Genomic DNA, 21,598 nt, shown 5'->3' on the forward strand with positions numbered 1-21,598 from the left:
ATTTTTAGTCTCCATAGAAACACTGTATGACTTGAACGTTTACACAGATTGTGTGGTCAGTTTTATGCATTTTCAGTTCAGTGTTTTGTCAAGAGTTGTATAAAAACAACCAGATGCTTCACAAAAGATTTCAACGAGGTTATTGCATAATGCCTGAGATCACCACGATTATGGTGCACTTCCAATCCCATCAAAAACATGGGAATTTGGGAACGTATATATAAAAATTTCTCACAATGCAATCTCTCTCAGAGAACTCTGAAGCTCTTGTGCTTTATTAAATCCACAATGCACTTCAGGTTTGGATTGAGGAGTGTTACAAAACAGTGTATTTTGCTGTGTCTGTATTGAACATTCAGCATCCAGGACCTAAACTATCTAAACTATCAATGGGGAAAATACTTATCCAAGGCTGCTGAAAAAGTGGGTGATCATTGATTTGCTGTCTAGCTGGTGGGTATGGAACCAGCTATAGTCATTTTATACCGTATGAACTTCAAGCAAATGCTTATTTCTCTCTCTTTTTCGATCCCATGTTTAACTAACCTGTTGCCAGGCAACTGCATTGACCTCTAATTAGGTAAATTACTCCTGTTTGTTTTTACTATTGATCAGGAATAAGGCTAAACATTTTGGCGTGTTAAATAATGCCAAACAGCAAACACTGCCCTTTCAATTTCAATACACTTGAATTGATTATTTTTCCCTTTGCTTAAAAAAGGCCTCCCTGTGCTTCGTTAGCCAAACAAAATCTTTCTTTCTCTCAGCCGTTGATTATGAAGAAGCCAGCCGTGGAAAGGTTTAATGGGTGATGTAGTTTAAAGTTACTGAAGAGCTGGTGTTTCTGTGCTCCATGGTCCAGCGCAGTCCTAATGGCCTCAGAGCCTGTCAGACAACATCAACTACAGTGTCTGAAAGCAGAGCATCCCTCTCTGTGAGGAGACTCAGGTGTGTCTGCTCCTTCTGGAAGGTCTTTCAAGGTCAAGCTCAAGCCCAAAGGCTCTGATTTGCTGTCTGGTGTTTTCCAGTAAAACCGCTGAAAGGAAGACGTCCAAAGCTTCTCAAATAATGACCTGAGGAACACAGTGCATTTCCTTCTTCCAATTAGGACTGAGTGATAGCTTGTATAATCTTGACATTATTTCAGCCTTTTGAAGCATAATTTCAAACAATAAGTAGATTCCAAATGTTTAATGCAAGAAGAAAAAGACAGTAAATAAACATTGTTAAAATTGAATAAATAAATGAACAGGAATGAATTATAATTTTTCATTAAATGTACCAATAAATAGCCATAAGTGTCAATAGATTTAAATATGTATAGCACTATTTACCTATTGTATTATGTATATTCATTTTTGTTTAAACATTTTAATATTTCAATGATTCATTTTAGCAAATTAATCATTGAATCAGACTTCTGAACTAATAGGATTCACAGAATCCTGAAATGTGTAATTTCAGTGCCTCTAGTCTAGCATCACCAAATAAAAAACTTTTGATGTAATTTTCTAGCATTTTTCCTAAACACTCCCCTTGTCTGCCCATTTATTGATTTATTTTAGTCATTGTAAATATATCTTCACCAGCCTACTTTCCAAATGATTATAAATAGCATTTGGTTTTACATTTTTACATTTCACAGCACATTACTTCTGAGTTTCAATTAAAAAAAAAAAAAAAACATTTTAAATTATTCATACTTTGACATTTTTTGTAGGTTATCTCGTTTTGTCATTTCAGTCTTGTTTTGCATAGACTTTTTACTCTTACTATTTACTGTCCAACTAATACGTCCAGCCTATTCAAATTACACTCCTGGGCAAAAATAACAAATGGGCCGAGCCCAAAATGGCTAAACACTTATCTTTCATTTATCTTAACCACAAATTATTGGTCTGGAAATTAGCAAAAATGTAATCATATGCACTACTTAAAAAGCCACTGCTGTCCTAGAAAAACATCAAAGACAGAATGAAGTTTTTGGCAGGATATGGGAAGTTGTGTTTAAGTGATGAATCACAATGAAACACGAGTTGCATGATGATGCTCCTGAGCGATGAAGAGACTTGTCGTTGTGTGGGAGCCTTTTTAGCTGCCGGTTTTGATGAGCTACTTCACTGTGTAAAGTAATATAATGCTTTGGAGTACAGGAGAATATTGCAGCATGGCTTGCTTTCCACAAATGAAAAGTTGTTATCTAAAGAGCAACGATCAGATGTTATAGTTCAACAAGACAATGCTCCTGCCCAAATTGCAAAGCCAACCTAGAAGTGACTTGAGAACAAATCCATCAGGCTCATGTTTGTCCAGATTTGAACCCTATAGTGAATATCACAATGGTGTCACATTAAACTCCAACTAACTGGGAGACATTTTTCAACTACTCATGAACTGTTTGAAGCCATTAACATTGTGTGGAACAACACTGACTCTTTTCTGTTTGCAAGTTTACCCACACAGCTTAAACATTTAAAGAATTGCATTTCAGGCTCTTTCGGTAGCACACAAGTACTGAGTAATATTAATTAACTACCTGTACTTACTAGGGTTAGAGTTTGGTTTAGGGTTAGTTACTTGTAATTCTGCATCATTTACTGTTATTACTATAGTAAGTACATGTAGTAACATGTAAATATGTCACCTTAAAATAAAGGTGTTACCGGCTTATCTACAGTGATTAAAAAGACCATTAAAAGACCACTAAATATTTAGCCATTTTTGGTTTTGCCCATTTTTTACTGTTTATTTTTTTGCCCAGTAGTGTACAGATTATTTGACAGACTCAAAAAACAAAGTAGAATATACAGATTGTTTGTTAGTAAGTGCCTGAATATCTTTCACAGATTTGATTAGTTCTCCCTCATGAGCGCTCATAATGTCAACCAGTTTGCATCAGTCTTTCATGTTCAAAAAATAGCCAGTGCATCCTGACTCATGGAAGTGCAATCTAATGTTTGCTTGCAATTTTTCTCGGGCACTTTCCAGTTTTGTGTGCACTATGCGTCAGACAAGTCAGCGAATGTTACTGTGGGTGGTCTCCGTGTCCGTCTGTAGTGAAGGAACCGCAATTGATGTTGTTTTCATTTCTCATGCAGAGTGACAGGGAGTTCTGTCTGTGTGAATATCAAAGCAGTAATTAATGCTGTATATCACATGGTAATCCTCAGAGGGCTGTACGACCGCAGTCATTCGGCCTCAGACTGTGGTAGGTGTTTGTTTGGCTGTGAGACCCTGTTACTCATTTCTTTGGCTTTGATCTCAGAGGTATCGGCTGGCACAGGTGTCTGCGCTTGGAAAATGACCACAGGCAGAGAGATCTATAACCACAGGGACAAGCTAGCTTAACTCACCTGGTATTCCCCTGCACTCACTGACTCTTTAGTTTAGCGCTGCAGTGATGCTTTATTTTTGTAGGCCAACCTGGAAGTTAGCATAGCCAAAAAACCAATAGAATTTTTCCATTGGCTGTTGAATTATTGCTCAAAATAATCTCCGTGAGCAACAAAAGTTTATGATTCCTACACATTTTGTTGATGAAGATAATCTTCACAACTTTTATAAATTTTGAAGACTACTGTAAGTACAATCGCCAGAAGTGAAATGCTAAACGTAGACTATCAATGAACTACACCACGGATCGGGGTGTAACGGTACAAAGAAGTCACGGTTCAGGTCGTACCTCGGTTTTGGGGTCACGGTTAATAAAACTTGTGCAGAGATTAGGTTTTGCACTCCTGTAGTCTTTTGGGAGCAACCTAAAATACTCTGTCATTTATGGTCATACAGATAAGAGTGAGACATCAATCGAAACTGTACACTCACAATAAAAACAAATCATTGTGCTTTTGTAAAATAAAGAAAACAAACGGCTTTCTGACAGACAGATTTGTGACAGATGGCTTTCTGGCGTCCCAGTTTCCTTCCCGTAAAGTTAGTGGAGCGCATCACACAAAAAATTTATCGAAACTTAGCATATAGGCTACTAGCAAGCTCTTGCGTGCCATCTGAACTATTGTTTTGGGTTGTTGCATAGATCATGTCTATTTTTTCCTGTTGTGGAGGTTAGCAAACAGCATTGCATTACCGCACACCCCCTCTTCTGGATTGTAGTGTGGATCGCCTGTGACTGACTGTATTCAACGTCTGACTGTATCCACCGAACAGTGACGTCTGTACCGCGACGGTTCGGGACGAATACATGTACCGTTACACCCCTTCCACGGATGACCTCAACGTCACCATCATTAAGCTTTTGACAAAAAAAAAAATCCTTGAAAGTTTGAGTAAGAGTAGTTTGCGAGAGTGCGCAACAACACCCTGAGCGACTTTTTCTGTCCCTGAGAACCTCTATAATCCCATTTTGCCACTTGTTAGCAACCACCTTTTTCAAGACAAGTAAAAGCTTTAAGAACAAGCACAAGGGGTTTCTACTGATGTATTATAGCCTATGTCAACATGAAAATATCTTGAGCTTGTGTTCACCACAGACATTATTTCAGGCCTTTATCCGAAAACCCATTTAAAAAAGCCATTGAATTTGGGACAATGGAACTGGAAGTGCTAAAATGCTCCGGGTTTTGGCCTACAAAAATACATCATCCCTGCAACACTCTGTTGTCGTTTATTTTTTCCATGCTGCTCATTGGCATATCCCACTATACCACAATCGCTAGTTTTAATGGCCTCGTCATCTTTCTCAACAGCTGTGGTTCTCAATCAGGTGGTACGCAGCACAACACTTTACAGTATTAAACTAAAAATATACATTTAATTCAGTTTTTTTTCTCATATATGTTTCTCAATTTTAATATATACTTCACATTTTTACATCGGCAGTGCAGAATGTGAACGGAAAACATTTTACATTTATGCATTTGGCAGACGCTTTTATCCAAAGCAGCTAACATTGCATGCAAGGTACACATTTTATCAGTTCATGTGTAACCGGTCCTACTCGACCCACTCCGAGCAGGATTCGAACTGGGGTGTCCGCCATGGGAGGCGGACGCGCTAACAAGGACATGGCCGCTAGCATCAGTTGCTAGTGCGCCTCTTGAGGCCAGGGGAGTGAGGTTTACACGCACAGCTACTGTACGTCCGTTACACTCACCCCCCTAAACCTCACTCCCATCCGGGTCACGGCACCACGTGTAACCGGTCCTACTTTACCAGCTCTGAGCGGGATTCGAACCTAAAGACAGCAGCCTCTAGCGTCAGTCGCTAGTGAGGGGAGTGAGGTTAACACGCACAGCTCTTATTCCTTGAGAATCGAACCCATGATCTCGTTGTTGCTAGCACCATGCTGTACTGTTTGAGGTAAAGGGCAGTCAGCAAAAGTTTAAAGATAGAGTACATTCTTCCAAATTCATAAATATAGTTATTATGAGGTATTAGTATGTTTGAATAGGATTGCAAAACTTTAAATGTTATTTTTGTTGTGCATGTGTTTAAGGCTCTTCCATAGATCTGCAAAGACCACTTAAGCCAGTAGTTTCCAATCGAAGGTGGTACTTGGCCTGAAACATTTGACAAACACTCCTCTAGAGTATTCAGACTTACAGAAGTCGATGGCTGGAAAAATACTCTAAAAGGATTGGGAAAAGGTTACATGAATCAGCATTGGAAAGCGTGGTGAGAGGACCGAATGTGTGTGGTTGTGGTGGAACAACTGGTTTAGGGTGACTCATACAGATTACATGCTGAGAAAACAGGGCGACTGTGTTTTAGAGCAGTGCTTCTTAACTGGTTTTGCTTCAGGACTCAGATTTAAAAAAAATTTAACATCTAGTCAAAGTATATAAAAATGTCCTTCAAATCAAAGATTAAAGCTTATTAAAGGGGTCATATCATGAGAAACAAATTGACCTTAAACTTTTGTACTAGTTTTAAGAAGATGAATTGGACTGCAAAATTAGCGTATTAACATGATATTGTGATATTGTGAATTATTTATGTTTTCCGATAGATCTGTAAAGGGCCAGTCAAGGGACATTTGCATGAAGCATGATCTTTAATTATAGGAATATTGATATTAATCAAATTATGGCATTTGAGGTATTAATTCTGTTTCTGTTTCATTCATTATAGGAATATTGATATTAATCAAATTATGGCATATGAGGTATAAATTCTGTTTCTGTTTGCTTAATGCTGGATGCTTTCATCAAGGTTGCATTTATTTGACTGAAAATGAAATGAAATATTATTACAATTTCAAATAACTGTTTTCTATTTGAATGTATTTTTTAAAATGTAATTTAATTATTTTGATAGTAAAGCTGAATTTTCAGCATCATTACTCCAGTCTTCAGTGTCACATGATCCTTCAGAAATCATTCTAATATTCTGATTTGATGCTCAAGAAACATTTCTTATAATTATCAACGTTGAAAACAGTTGTGCTTAAAGGTGACCTATCATGTCCCTTTTACAAGATCTAATATAAATCATTGGTGTCCACGAATCGGTGAAGTTTCAGCTCAAAATACCCCATACGTCATTTATTATACCATGCCCAAAATGCCCCTTTTTGGGTGGATGCAAAAAACACGCTGTTTTCGTGTGTGTATCTTTAAATGCAAATGAGCTGCTGTCATTTACATTTTGGAACACCTTTTCTTGCTGTAAAGATGTGAGATGCGAGCTCAATGGTCAAACAAGTCCATCTAGCACGTTTACATAGAAAAGCAATGGAAAAGTAGCGCGGTGGAACTGAAAAACGCGTTCTGTGTTCATTGATACAGCCAACAACAGAACATTCTGATTGTTTATCACATAGCTGAGACATTCTTGTTTTTCCACTAGCCGTTATAGTGACGAGATAAACATGGCAGATTGTGTATAGACTTTGCTAATAGGGCAGATTTCGGCACCAGTCGGGGGCGGGGCTTGTTACATTGTGATGTCATAATGTGTAGGAAACGCAAACGACTCATTTTGAGACACTGTTTATGATTCATGGGGAACATAAAAAGGAGCGGGTTGATTTTTACCATTATAGGGTGGTTGTGTACACACACTTCAAACACACGTTTATGTTCAAACAGCATGTAAAGGTGAATTTTGCATATTAATATTTTTGTGGAAACCGTGATGCATTTTTTTCCCAAGGATAATCTGATAAAAAGAAAGTTCAAAATACAGCATTTGTTTGAAATACAAATCTTTTCTAACCTTATTAATATCTTTAATGTCACTTTTGATCAATTTAATGCGTCCTTGCAGAATAAAAGTATTAATTTTATCAAACGCTGCCTCTAATTGCACTTGGGGGTAATTGTGGAGGGAACGGCTGAAATAATATGCGAGTTATATCAGCCCAGGTCAGCGTTCTGTCTCCAGCATTGCCTTTGTTGTGGATGATGTGCTGTGAAATGTTGTCACGGTAACAGAAGGATGTAAGAAATAGGACATCTTGCACATTGAATTCCTAATTATTTTTGAAGTACTTCAGCCCGTGGAGTGGGGTTAACCTGATCGCTGTGTTCACCTCCCCCCTTCTCTGGACGGATGACGCTTCTGCTTTAAAATTACCATTTGATGTAGTAATAATGCAAAATAAAATATTAACAGCATGTTTCTGAATGAACCGTTCTGTTTGTTTTCTTCACAGGTGGAGATTCACGTTTTACCTGTACATATTTACTTATGGCGTGCGGTTCCTGAAGAAGGTAAACAATCTGTTTTGACTGAAAAATTGATGGTCAATGTGAAGCAGTAAATCTTTTATGAATGACATGTTGATACATCCTCTATTTTCTTTTGCCCTCGGTCTTATTGTTTCCATAAAACACTCAGAGTTGTTGACAGGATGTTGTCAAGCAGAGAAGCGTTGTCTTTTTTAACAGCATTATCAAATAGATGGAGTGTCACAGTTTTTTTATTTACTTATTTTGTAGTCATGGTATCACGAATACAAAATGCCGCACACATGCAGAGTTATTCTTCGTACTGCTTTTCATCATCTCTTGGGGTTTTGTGGAGCGAACATGCAGACAAGATGAAGTTAGAGAGATGTCAGCTTTGACTTGATTTTGATTTTATTTGTTGCGTCGTACTGTGCGACGAGAGACAGCATCCATAAACTCTCTTTCTCTCTCTGCCCTTCCTCTCATAAATCTATTCATAATTCATCAGTCTATCCATAATGCAGATTATTTCCCTCCAAGCAAACATGTTTGGCAGAGCTGGCCCCTTATTTGACTCTTCAATGAAGCAATTAAAGGAAAGTTCACACAGAAATAAAGATACTGCCATTATTTACTCACCCTCATGTTGCTCCAAACTAGAGCTGCACAATACATCGCAAATGGAGTTAAAGCTTATCATCAGTGCTGCAATATGCATATTGCATAATGCATATTATGCATAATGCATATTAATATGCATTTTCATATATATACAGTACCAGTCAAAAGTTTGGAAACATTACTATTTTTAATGCTTTTGAAAGAAGTCTCTTATGCTCATCAAGCCTGCAGTTAAAAAAAAAAAAAAAAAAAAAAAACAGTAATATTATGAAATATTATTACAATTTAAAATAATGGTTCTCTTTTTTAATATACTTTAAAATGTAATTTATTTTTGTGATGCAACGCTGAATTTTCATCAGCAAGTACTCCAGTCTTTGGTGTCTTATGATCCTTCAGAAATCATTCTAATATGCTGATTTATGATCAATGTTGGAAACAGTTGTGCTGCTTAATATTTTTTTTTATAACCTGAGATACTTTTTTCAGGATTATTTGATGAATAAAAAGTTAAAAAGAACAGTATTTATTTAGAATAGGAATCTTTTGTAACAATATACACTACCGTTCAAAAGTTTGGGAACAATAACTATTTTTTTTTAAAGAAATTAGTACTTTAATTCAACAAGGATGCGTTAAATTGATAAAAGGTGATGGTAACGATTTATATTGTTAGAAATGTTTTTATTATGAATAAATGCTGTTTTTATGAATAAATGCTGTTAACGTTTTACTCATCAATGAATCCTGAAAAAAGTATTCCAAAAAAATATATTAAACAGCACAACTGTTTCCATCATTGATAATAACTGAGTATCAAATTATCATATTAGAATGATTTCTGAAGGATCATAAGACACCAAAGACTGGAGTACTTGCTGATGAAAATTCAGCTTTGCATCACAAAAATAAATTACATTTTAAAGTATTTTAAAAAAGAGAACCATTATTTTAAATTGTAATAATATTTCATAATATTACTGGGTTTTTTTTTTTGTTTTTTTGTTTTTAACTGCAGGCTTGATGAGCATAAGAGACTTCTTGCAAAAACATTAAAAATAGTAGTGTTTCCAAACTTTTGACTGGTACTGTATATTAAAAAAACGATGGATGGATGATGTCTTATGATTTATATATGATTTATAAAATCATATAATGATAGATAGATAGATAGATAGATAGATAGATAGATAGATAGATAGATAGATAGATAGATAGATAGATAGATAGATAGATAGATAGATAGATAGATAGATAGATTTGGCAAGTAAACAAATAAAGGCATTTTAAACTAACTGTTCCTTTAAATGGGGAATGGATAAAGCATTATTTGCATGACTTTTGATTATTTTAACACATCTATAATATATATATTTTTTTATAAATACATAGATACAGTATAGGTAATGCTGTGTGTCTTTGTAGAAACTAGGCTAAAGGTGAACAGCTTGAACTTGCATGGCAAAGCCTTCTACTGAATGAGTTCATTTACTGCAGATGGGACGGGTTTCTCCTGCTGGTGTTATTAATAGTACCAGGCAACTGGGCTGACATAAACCCAATACAGACCACAGCTCATCCTGGGTGAAGAACTGTTGAGCAGATATTGAAGAACAGATTCACCTGTTTCTTTTATCTTAATTGAGAAGAGTACGTTATGGAGAAATGGAGCAATCAAGCAGAGCGTATTTGTAACTCCCCTTCCATTTTACAATTATGCAAAAGTGGACACGACCGTGACCATCGACCTTTTCGCCAGCTGTGGTTCTGGAAGTGTTTTCCATTATTTATTTTCTGCATATTGAAATAATGTGATAAAGACCCGAACGGTCACAAGGAGAATCACACCAAGCATCTGTTTAAAGGTCGTTCCAAAAGAAGTTTAATACTTTAAGGGCAAGGAAGTACAAACGGTCCATACAACAGGGGATAAGAGCAAAAATAACAACAAAGGTTACAAAAACAGTCTAAAAACTAGCACTGTTGAGGTACTAAAACTAGCACCAACTTCTCTCTCTAACTGTTGGAGACCGAAGTTTCTCATGCTCAAACAGCATTAACAACCTTTGCATTAAGCTCTAAAACAATCTCTGAACTCTCACTTCTGAACTCTCTTAAATGCACAATTTTCCCGCCTTTAGTTAATTGAAACATACCATTTTCTGTAAAACTAACTCTTGTCTCTCGATGCATTTCAGCAAGTTCCCTCAATGATAATTAAGTCAAAGAGTTTGAAAAAAATCAATAATTGCAACCTACAGGCAAGAGAAAACAAATATTTCCATTTGCACAACTGATATTTGCTAAATTAGTTAAAATGAGCATTTCCCGCCATCCAGGGTGTGCACATCCCTAGAGGTTTGGCCCATTCCTCTAACCACAGGAAATGAAACAGTAAAACTGTTATAATATGCATGATCTGAAAATCACGGTTTTGAGGGATGGAGAAGCAACACTGCCTGTCCATCACAAATACGTTCTCAGTGAGGATTTTGAACCAAACAAACTGAATCACAACAAAATAGTGTTAGTGCTGAATAGATTTTACACAGAATAAAAACATACACCCTCTGGTTTCACAGACAAGGCTTAAGTCTAGTCCCAGACTAAAATGCATGTATGAGCTGTCTTAAAGGAGTAGTTCACCTTCAAATAAAGATTTCCTGATAATTTACTCACCCCCATGTCATCCAAGATGTCCATGTCTTTCTTTCTTCAGTCGAAAAGAAATTAAGGTTTTTGAGGAAAACATTCCAGGATTTTTCTCCATATAATGGACTTCAATGGCAACCAACGGTTCGAAGGTTCGTCTCAATGCAGCTTCAAAGGCTCGACACGATCCCAGCCGAGAAATAATGGTCTTATCTAGCAAAACTATCTGTCATTTTCTTAAAAAAAAAAAAAATTATATACTTTTTAACCACAAATACCCATCTTGTACTGTCTCTGAGATGCATTACGTCATCACGTCGGAAAGGTTACGTGTGTAACGTAGTCGGAAGTTTACAAGTTTGGAGTAGGAGGACAGTTCAAAGTTATTGTATGTTGAATGACACATATTTATATGTATTTGTGTCAGTTTATTGTTTGAAATGGTCCTTACGTGTGCATATCCTGGATGTTTAACGATGTCACACGTGGCCTTTCCAACGTGATGACGTGGCGCATCTCAGAGATAGTACAAGACGGGCATTTGTGGTAAAAAAGTCTATCATTTTTATTTATTTTTTTAAGAAAATGACAGATCGTTTCGCTAGATAAGACCCTTATTTCTCGACTGGGATCGTGTAGAGACTTTGAAGCTGCATTGAGAATGACATTTGAACCTTCGAACCGTTGGTTGCCATTGAAGTCCATTATATGGAGAAAAATCCTGGAATGTTTTCCTCAAAAACCTTAATTTCTTTTCGACTGAAGAAAGAAAGACATGGACATCTAGGATGACATGGGGGTGAGTAAATTATCAGGACATTTTTATTTGAAAGTGAACTAATCCTTTAACTGAAAGCAACTTGCACTGACATTTCTTAAAATCTGCCATTGTTTTATCTCAAGATTCACGTTTTTTTAAAACGCTATTTAAATGTTCTAATCAAACTAAGGCCTAATCCTGGCTTAATCTAAGCCCTGTTTGTGAAACCAGGCCTAAAGTACTTGATTCTACTTGCCCTGGTGAGAATTCACTGTTGAGTATTGATAGTTTAACTAGTATAAAGAGCATAAAATGATGTTAGCACCTTTAAGTGATGCCTCCAGAGTGATGCTAGTTTGGAGCCGCAGTCTTTGGTTGTCTTATTCTTGTATGTGGCCTTTGAGAAAGATGCTGTGATATACAGTAGCTAATTAGCCAAGAGTTGGATTAGATTGGATCATATTGTCAGCATTCTCAAAACACAACAGCAGATCTCACAGGAAATCATTGGTTTCACCATAGCAGGCTTTTAACTTTCCTACATAATGATGTGGTTTATCGAGGAGGGAAAAAGTGAATTCAGAGCATTTCAATTATGTAGCATTGAGGATAATGATTGTATTTTCTGTCTTTTCTATGCTTTGATGTAAACAGCAGAATTCAAAAGCTCTTTCAAAAGAAATTATCTTGTGTCTTTCGTAAAAAGCTCTGGAGATCATTTGTCTCTCTGTGTTTGATTTTAAAGACCCCGTGGCTGTGGAACACCCGAGAGTGCTGGTACAATTACCCCTATCAGGTACACTTATACTGTTTGTTATATCAAGCATAATTATTAAAGGGTTTGGTCACACTATCATACTTATCTCTCCTGAAATCCACCAGTTATGTAAAGTTTTTTTTGTTTTTTTTTTGACAAAACAGTCATAGTTTGGTTTTTTTATGACCATATTCCACCTTCTCTGAAGGCCCTGTTTACACCTTGTATTAAGATGCGTTTTGGTCGATCGGATCACAAGTAGACGAGTTCCAGTTTACACCTGGTATTTTATTCTGTTTCTTTTGTCCACTTTCAACCACTTCTGTCCTGATTTCTTCGAGGGGAGGGTCCATGGGTGGGTATTTGCGCAATTTACATATGAACGCAAAAAAACATACAGAGAGCATTAGCTTTAGTTTTTTCTCTTACAGCCACAAGACCAGCCAAACCCTGTGAGTGAGTGTTAGAAATCAGGAATGGTGAGAGAACATTGTGCTTGGTATGTTTTTTGTCTTCAAACCAAACTTGAATGTTCGTCCAACAAAGTTTAAATCTCGTCTGGCTAGCGCTCTTCCCATAATGTTTATGCATTAAGTCAGTAGGTGGAGAGCAGACCGTCTTTTGTCGCTGTTTGAACACAATCGACCACATGAGCGTTTACAGTACGAAGCAATCCGGTCGAATGCGTTTTCGACTACCTCTGGAAGTGGTCGGAAGTGAACAAGCTCAAAACGTTTTAGACCCCGTTTACACCTGTATTTAGTGTCGTCCACTTGTGATCCGATCGACCAAAACACATCTTAATACCAGGTCTAAACAAGGCCTAAGATCCCTTTAACACTAGAACAGCCATGGCGGTCATTTTGACCGTTTTGAATTTTATATCTGCAATAACTTTGTTGAAAAAATAAATAAAATCCTGCTGGTACCTGACTTTTCCTAAAAGTGTCTGTATTTTCATTTAAAATGTTTTTCATATAAATTACACATAAGGCAAAAAAACAAATTAACATATTTACCTATTTCGGCCATAGACGGTAATATTGACCGCACTGAATTTCGCGGTATTATTATTCATATACCAATATACACAACAATAAAATGTGGTAAAAAAATATACAAAACATATTCCACAACAAATCATTTAAATGTAATGATATTCAGAACAGAACAAGAATGAAAAAATAACTATAAACAAGCCAAAATGAAATAGGCTACTTTCAAGCGAAAGTGAAAGTAAGCGGCGTTGGGCTCACGTAACTCTCTAATTAGAATCAAAATGTTTCAACATTTGCGATGTATTTGGATGGTAAACTATTCTTTATTATAGGCTTTGTACTTCACTCACGTTCCAATATCGACAGAAAAAAATCATCCGGACCTCTTCACATGCGCAAAATGGTACGAATTGTAGGCTATAGCCTACTGACTATAAACAGAGCAGTGGAATTTTTGTGTGTTAGGTTGACTATTTTATTATTATATTTTATTATGGCTATAATGAACAGGCTGCGATGTCAAGATTGCAATGCTGGAATACGGTGTGTGTGTGTGTGTCTGTGTGCGTGCGTGCGTGTGTGTAAGGCGCGGGCGCGATCAACAGTGTAAACATGAAAACAGGCTACTCCGTCATTTTGTTCAGGACATCTACGGATATTATTATTTATAGATGTATAATTAAACTTGTTTAAATGTACAGTTTGGTGTTGTTTTGTTTTTAAAAGATATCCTAATACAATAAATGCATTAATCTCTCAATTGGGTATTTATCATTAAAGATATAGAGTTTGGAATCTAGCGGTCAAAATGACCGCTTGCGGCAGTTCTAGTAGTTATGGAATTCTGGCACTTCTAGTGTTAAAAGTTACTAACCATTTTGCCTGGCAAGACAATGAAAGGGTTAGTTCACCCAAAAGCAATAATTCTGTTATTAATTACTCACCCTCATCTCGTTTCAAACCCATAAGACTTTCGTTCATCTTTGGAAACACAAATGAAGATCTTTTTGATGAAATCTGAGAGCTTTCTGTCCCTCCATGGACAGCTACGCAACTAACACTTTCAGGTTTACACTTTATTTACAAAATATTAGTCTTCATAAAATTGAAGTCCACTGGAGTCACATGGTTTACTTTCATGATGTCTTTACTACCTTTCTGGAGCTTGAAAATGGTAGTTGTGTAGCTGTCAATGAAGGGACAGAAATCTCTCAGATTTCATTAAAAAGATCTTCATTTGTGTTCTGAAGATGAACGAAAGTCTTACGGGTTTGGAACGACATGAGGGTGAATAATTAATGACAGAATTATAATTTTTGGGTGAATTAACCCTTTAACATTGTAGTCAAATATAATCAAATAATGCCATTCTTACATTTTTAATGCCAAAATGGGTTCACAAACCCCTAGCTCATCATTAATTAAATCATAACATATCAAAATGACATTATTTTAAAAGAAAAATATATAATTTTTTTTATTAAATGAAATGTAAATGTATTTAAAATTAAAATTATTATTTTTTTTTTTTTAAAGATTAAATATTTTATTTACCTGCATGTCATGTGACCATTAACCAATATGCTTATGTGTTGTTAAAATCCTCATTAGGGCCACTGCAAATGTGGTCTTGTGTTGCATTGACGATGTTGTGTATGACTTTTGTAGCCGTTAACCGTGGATTTGCACTACTACTACATACTGGAGCTGTCCTTCTATCTGTCGCTGCTCTTCTCGCAGTTCACGGACATCAGAAGAAAGGTACGTGTGGTTTTGGTTAAACGTGTCTGCTTCAGTGGTTTGAGTTTCTCATGAGAAGGTTCGTGCGTGGTTTATTAGCAGAGACGTGCGGGTCTGGTTTCCTCTGCTGTGCAAAGGCAAAACTTCCTTTTCAACATTCAAGCATGACCACTACTAACTGCTGCCACTTCATTTCAGATTAAGCTTGCAGTGTTTAATATTCATTCTGTGTTCTAATATTCATCCTAGGGTTTAAATATGAAAAAATACATATTTATGCTCAGTATGCATGATCCTCATTCATACATCAAATTGAGTTAAGTTTCTTTGTGAATGTGTTGTTACATGTTAAAATTGCAGTTTTTCAATTGAATACTGTAAGTCGGTGGGTGCCTGATAAATGATTTATCTGATCCATTGCAGTTCTGCTTCAAATATTGTTTTGCAATCTAAATTGTTGCAAATTTATTTTCAGATTTGCCATTTTGATTATAAAGGACCAAGTAAATAATTATGTATATTGCTAAAAATATATATATTGATCTATCTCTACCACTCAGGCATATTAAAGGTGCTGTATGTAGGATCCAGCGGCCTCTAGCGGTGATGTTTCAGATTGCAACAACAGCGCTCGTGCGCATGCTCAAACGTCATGTTCCGGCGTGCAAGTGTGTGCATGAATATCTATGGACTCTTGTATAACGACAATAAATAACCTAACGTTACGAAACAGTTGTTTTGTACCAAGTCATATTTTCTTGCAGAACCAACACTTAGCTGGTGATGTAATGTGAAAAGCAATAAAGTTACAACTGTAGTATTTCACATCAGATAACGTTAGCAAATGGTCGGCGTTAGCTGGCGAACTAATGATGTCTAACTTGAGCCAACTAAAGCACAAAATCACAATATATTTTACATGCTTTGAAGTATTGTTAGCTTACCTGTCCAAAAGGATGAAAGCCAACTCAGGGTCTGTTTTTATACCTAAAACAAAGCGGAGGTCTCTCCATAATTCAAACGCTCTGTCAATGTTGATCCGTGTTTTCGTCCTGAGTCGATCCGATTGACGTTTGGCCTGACGTTTGTGTTGGAGTCTGTGTTGTGCTGGAGGCAGGTCGTTTTTTGGTGTTATCAGACTCCATGTCGTTAGCTGCAGTGCCGTCGCAATAGACTGTATATATAAAACGGAGAGGCTCAGGAGCGCGCATGCACGTCACATCCGGTGGATTTCGCAGAAAATCCGACCCGGAGACTTCACATAAAAATAGGAATACTGGCCTTCAGAGGTAATAGCAAAACACGAAAAGTGGATCATTGTAATGTGTGATTACAACCCCTTCACAGACGGGCAATAAAAAAAGGATTCATTTTATAAAAAAAGTTACATACAGCACCTTTAAAGGTGCATTAAGCAACTTTTCATGTTAAAAATACCCGTTTTTCTAACCCATACATGCTTAAACAATTGCCTGATGGGCTGAATGAGCCCTTCTATGATCACTGCGATTGCCTCTATAATCCTGGACAGTAAAATAAATAAGAGGGATTCGGGACGGAATCGACTGGGCGTGACGTCATGCGCGTTCACGCTCACCTGGCTTTGTCTGGCAGGTTTGTGTATTCGCCGCCATTATCCGCATCAGCGAAGACAACTCAAGCGACTTTTGCAAAAGTAGAAGATGGATTCAAAGAGACCGGCTTCTAGTTCATCCCAAACCCCAACGCAAACTCCACATAACCGCGTGCACAACTCTGGTTGCAGTTTCGCGTGTCGCCAGAAGGGGGCATAGTTCTGCAAAAACTCAGAGACTTGCGCAATGCACCTTTAAGCACTCTAAATAAATAAAGACACTACCATTCAAAAGTTTGATATCAGTAAGATAAAAAAAAAACTGCATTAAATTGTGTCAGTAAATACATAATATTAAAAATAATAATATTTAAAAAAATTGAATTTCAAATAAATGCTGTTCTTTTTACTTTCTATTCATCAAATAACAAAAAGATTTAAGCAGCACAACTGTTTTCAACATTGATATTAATCTTGAGCAGCAAATCAACATCTGAAGGATCATGTGACTTAAGACTTGAGTAATGATGCTTTTGCATGATGCATCACAGGAATAAAACATTTTAGAATATTTTAAAATAAAATAAAAATATTAGACATTTTTATAATATTTCACAATGTTTTACTGTATTTCGGATATCAAATAAATAGATAAAATAAATGCAGCCTTGGTGAGCAGAAGAGAAAAAACATTTTAAACAATCTTTTGAACACTAACTAACCAACTAAATAAATAAAAGCTCCGAACCTAAAGTCAGGAACCTTTTTTTCTGCACATGGAACTTTTAGAAATCACTCATGGGAACATTCTGGGAAATTGTTGTACATTTGCATGTAGGATGATTTTATAATAAAGCAACGAACAGTAAAAGCTTCCACGTAAATCTGCGGGGGTTTTTTTCTAATAGCTTCGATTAGACATTCTATCTGTCGTATGGTCTTTGTTTCTTGTTGCCCCGTCCACCATGAAATCATTGGTCCAAACTCCTCACATAATTCTATATTAACATTTATATAAACATATTCTGTTTGGCTGTTATTGCGCCATGCCACACATCATATGTGCTTTCATTGTGGACAGGCAAATGACTTGACACCTGGTTGGGACACAACGCAAGTCTTAAACAAATGTCATGTAAATGAATGCAAATGTAAACAACTAAAATCCAGTCTGCCTTTAGCAGTCTCAGAGCTTCATTGAGATCCACAGTGTGTTGATAATGTGAAAGAGCTCTCCCACAGCTGCCGTATTGGGTTTGTGGTGTAACGCAGGAGATGCTCAGCCTGTGTGTTTGAACAGGTGGACGGTTTCTCTCAAAGACTTCTTCAAACCGCAGTTAGCATTTGCAGTCTGTGCTTTATATATTTTCATTCTCTTCTTTCCTTTACAACCCCTCAGTGTCAGACTCATGCACTCACTCTCTCATTTCTCTGCTCATTGTTGGCATGTTTTTCTGTTTTTACAGTGTTTGCAAGGCAGCACATACTGCTTAGGGTTTGGTGGAAACAGCTAACCCTTCATTTTAAACTTCTGCAATTCATTTAGTTTGGACTGCTTAACACACACTGTCTGTGTTTGTGTTTGTGTGTGTGTTTCTATCCCAGTGGGGACTTGACATGCACAGTGCACAGTGACATAGGGACTCACCTAAATTGAGGTCCCCAAGCTTATAAAATCATACAGAATGAGGTTTTTTTTAAATGTAAAAATGCAGAAAGTTTTCTGTAATGGGTATGTTTAGGGGTCGGGTTAGTGTAAGGGGAGAAAATAGACAATTTGTACAGTATAAAACCATTACGTCTATGCAGAGATATTTATTTCATCTGCAGCTGACTATAAACCAGACATATTGTGACAGTACAAACCTACTCTACGTACAACCTAAAACTCATTCGTTCCTTTTGCTGCCTTGCATACCTTGCTCTCTCCTTCAGAAAATGCAAATCTTGTTTTTGTTTCTTTTGCTCTTTCCTTTCAGTTTTTTCCATGCCCAAAATTCAGCCCACATTGAGGACGTCCTCTGCCCCATTCCCGCCTGCACCAGTGTGCTCCTTCTCTTCGTTTGGCATGCTTCCATTCTGTTTTTCGCCCCACTGCACTTCCTCCTCATCTTCATCTTCATCAACCTGCTCGGCTGAGTCAGTTCAATCCCATGATGCCGCAGGGGAGCATGCAACACCTGGCCTCTTAACTGCTTTCTTCAACAGGATTTCCTCCGAGAGAATAGAGTGTGAGGACACTGTTTCAGAATGCAGCTGCTTAATTTTAAGATTTCTTGTTGAACAAGTTTTGAATAAAGTCTTGAATTAGTCATTCCTGTTCTGCAGTACATTTTGGACTCTCACTCCCCTTTTTGAGCATAGATCTAAACTTAAATGTTTGTAATTCATGAATGCTTTAGAAAACAAAAATACAGAAAGCACTTAAAAAAACAAAACTGGAAAAAAAAGTGTACTGTAAAGCAAATATACTGTACTAGAAAATCAAAGCCATAGCAAAGCTGTGTTCTATATACTGTAAGTTGATATCACAAATTTAGCCCGCTAAAAGGTTTTAAAGTACCGTATCATATTGACGCAAGTTTTCACAGGACAAGATTAATATTTACAAAATATAAATTTCCCAATGCACGTTCACACAACAACGTCTGCTCTCGCGTCAACACAACACTCATGCGGCATGCCGCTCTCGTGAACGTGTGTTGGAGATTAATATTTTATAAATAAAGTGGTCAATTATGTTTTTATGTTTTAACAAAGCACTCGCGTTGCTTCATAAAATTGAGGTTAATCCACTTTGAGTCACATGGATTACTTTAATGATGTCTTTACTACCTTTCAGGGGCTTGAAAATGGTAGTTGCATAGGCTGTCAATTAGTGTTGTTAAAAATATCAATATTTCGATATGTATCGATACTTCGCCTAAATATCTGAAAAGGTTCCAAAACTCCTTTTCTGTAGTAACGATACACCGATACCAGCTGCGTGTTCTAGCTCTCTCTTCTCTCCGAATTGACACAAACCTGCCTCCCCTCACTCACTTACACATTTGCTTCAGCTGAATAGAGAATTGTATTTATTAGGATTAACCCCTGAGATGAACCATCTCGTTTTCGAGGGTTTCGAGGAGGAATAGTGCTTGTATTGCGCATCATTTTACTCATTCCCGCAGGTTTTGTGTACACTTATCTAAAGTAACATTAAATTAAAACAGAGGTAAGACACACCCAGATTTAGGTTGGTCAAGCAGCACGTTTGCTGCCCTAAATGGAAATTCACTTTTGTCTTTGCAAAACACGTACACTTGAATTAGTGCCAAATATTAGTTGTCACTAATCTGACGCAAAACTTGTGGTAATGTACAAATCTGTTTACTCTACTTGGGAAAACAATTTCAGAGTCAGTCGGAATAAAATCAGTTTAAAGATAATAAATACAAAACATCAAATGCTCTGGAATAAAGAGAGAAGATGCAAACCTGATATTATAAAATACATGATGCGAAGTGTTTTGCATAGACTCAGCATCACGGCTAATTTGAGTTACAAATCGCCCTGAGCCTCATGTTGCATTTCTTTATATAGACGGAAACTTCTTTCACATGGAAACATTTGCTAACAATGGGAATTTGCATTGAGTTTACACCTTTTGGGAGCAGGATGCCGTTTGCCTGGAAGACACACCCTCCTCTGTGTGCCAGTTATCTCTAAACTCTTAAATACCTGTTGGTTTACTTCTTTGGGAATGAGACCTTTGTACCAGTCGCACTGAGACATTTCAAATGATACCAAACATGTGTAATACTGTATGATAAATATTCACATTAAACCATATAGATTCTTGGGTGAATTTTGGTAATCTCAGCATGAGAGAGAAGGAATGGGGGAGGAGGGAAAGAGATGTAGTTGAGACTTGCATCTCGAATGGTGCACAAGAGGGAGTTCAAATGTTAATTTCCTGTTCTCTCAGATAGTTGCCCTTTCCAGTCTTACACATTAATCTGTATTTAATTTTTTGAATTTGAATTTTAGTTTTATGAAGTGTATTTAGACATGTATGATGAGGACTGGAAAATGTACTGCATTTTAGGAATGACCCAAAGTTTGCCTTCTAGGTTTACAGTGCATAAACATTTACACGTTCTATGTGACTTCCTGCAGGACTTTCTACTGATGTTCCTGCATCATGTGGCCACCATCTCTCTGATCACCTTCTCATATGTGAATAACATGGCTCGAGTGGGAACGCTTGTCATGTGCCTGCACGACGCTGCCGACGTTCTGCTGGAGGTGATTTCCTATTACATCCATTAAAACCACAGAACAAAGACACAATTATATGCCCATTATTAGTGGTATCTATGGCATCACCTACAGCAACAGGAGTTCCTTGGTAAATAAAGTTTTAATTTTAAAGTTACAGATTCAAATGTTATTGTTGGAAAGTGTTTTGGCAGGTCTACATGATAGGGAGAGATCATTTTAAAAGCATAGTCCGTTAAAAAAAAGCATAGTTTACACGCTCATGTTGTTCCAAAATTGCTTGACATTTTTTTCTTCTGGGAAAATCACAAATAGTACAAATAAATAACCATAAAGTACTATAAATGTAGTCAGTATGAGTCATGTGCTATTTTCTAAGGGATAGGTCACCTCAGAATGAAAATTAAGTCATAATTTACTCACCCTGCTGTTGTTCTAATGCCATATGTCCTTCTTTCTTTTTTTGGATCACAAAATGATGTTTTTGTTTTGTTTTGTTTTGTCTTTATGTCCTGCTCACGCTCATCCATTTAATGGCAGTGAATAGTGACCAACATCAAGCTCAAAAAGATGCAAAAGCATCACAGAATGGTCCGAAGCGAA

At 36.8% G+C, this 21,598-nt stretch overlaps 1 protein-coding gene across 1 annotated transcript in view; it reads left to right on the forward strand.

Annotated features, from left to right (window-relative positions):
* Window positions 1–21,598, forward strand: part of cers6 (ceramide synthase 6) — a 46,355-nt gene that overhangs the window by 15,285 nt on the left and 9,472 nt on the right. Inside the window, exons 4-7 of the mRNA XM_084422083.1 lie at window positions 7,616–7,673; window positions 12,410–12,460; window positions 15,088–15,180; window positions 20,894–21,022. Of these exons, the coding sequence (XP_084278209.1) occupies window positions 7,616–7,673; window positions 12,410–12,460; window positions 15,088–15,180; window positions 20,894–21,022 (331 nt within the window). The remainder of the gene's footprint in view (window positions 1–7,615; window positions 7,674–12,409; window positions 12,461–15,087; window positions 15,181–20,893; window positions 21,023–21,598) is intronic.

The sequence above is a fragment of the Rutilus rutilus genome, assembly GCF_951802725.1.
Source record: "Rutilus rutilus genome assembly, chromosome: 10".
NCBI lineage: Eukaryota > Metazoa > Chordata > Actinopteri > Cypriniformes > Leuciscidae > Rutilus > Rutilus rutilus.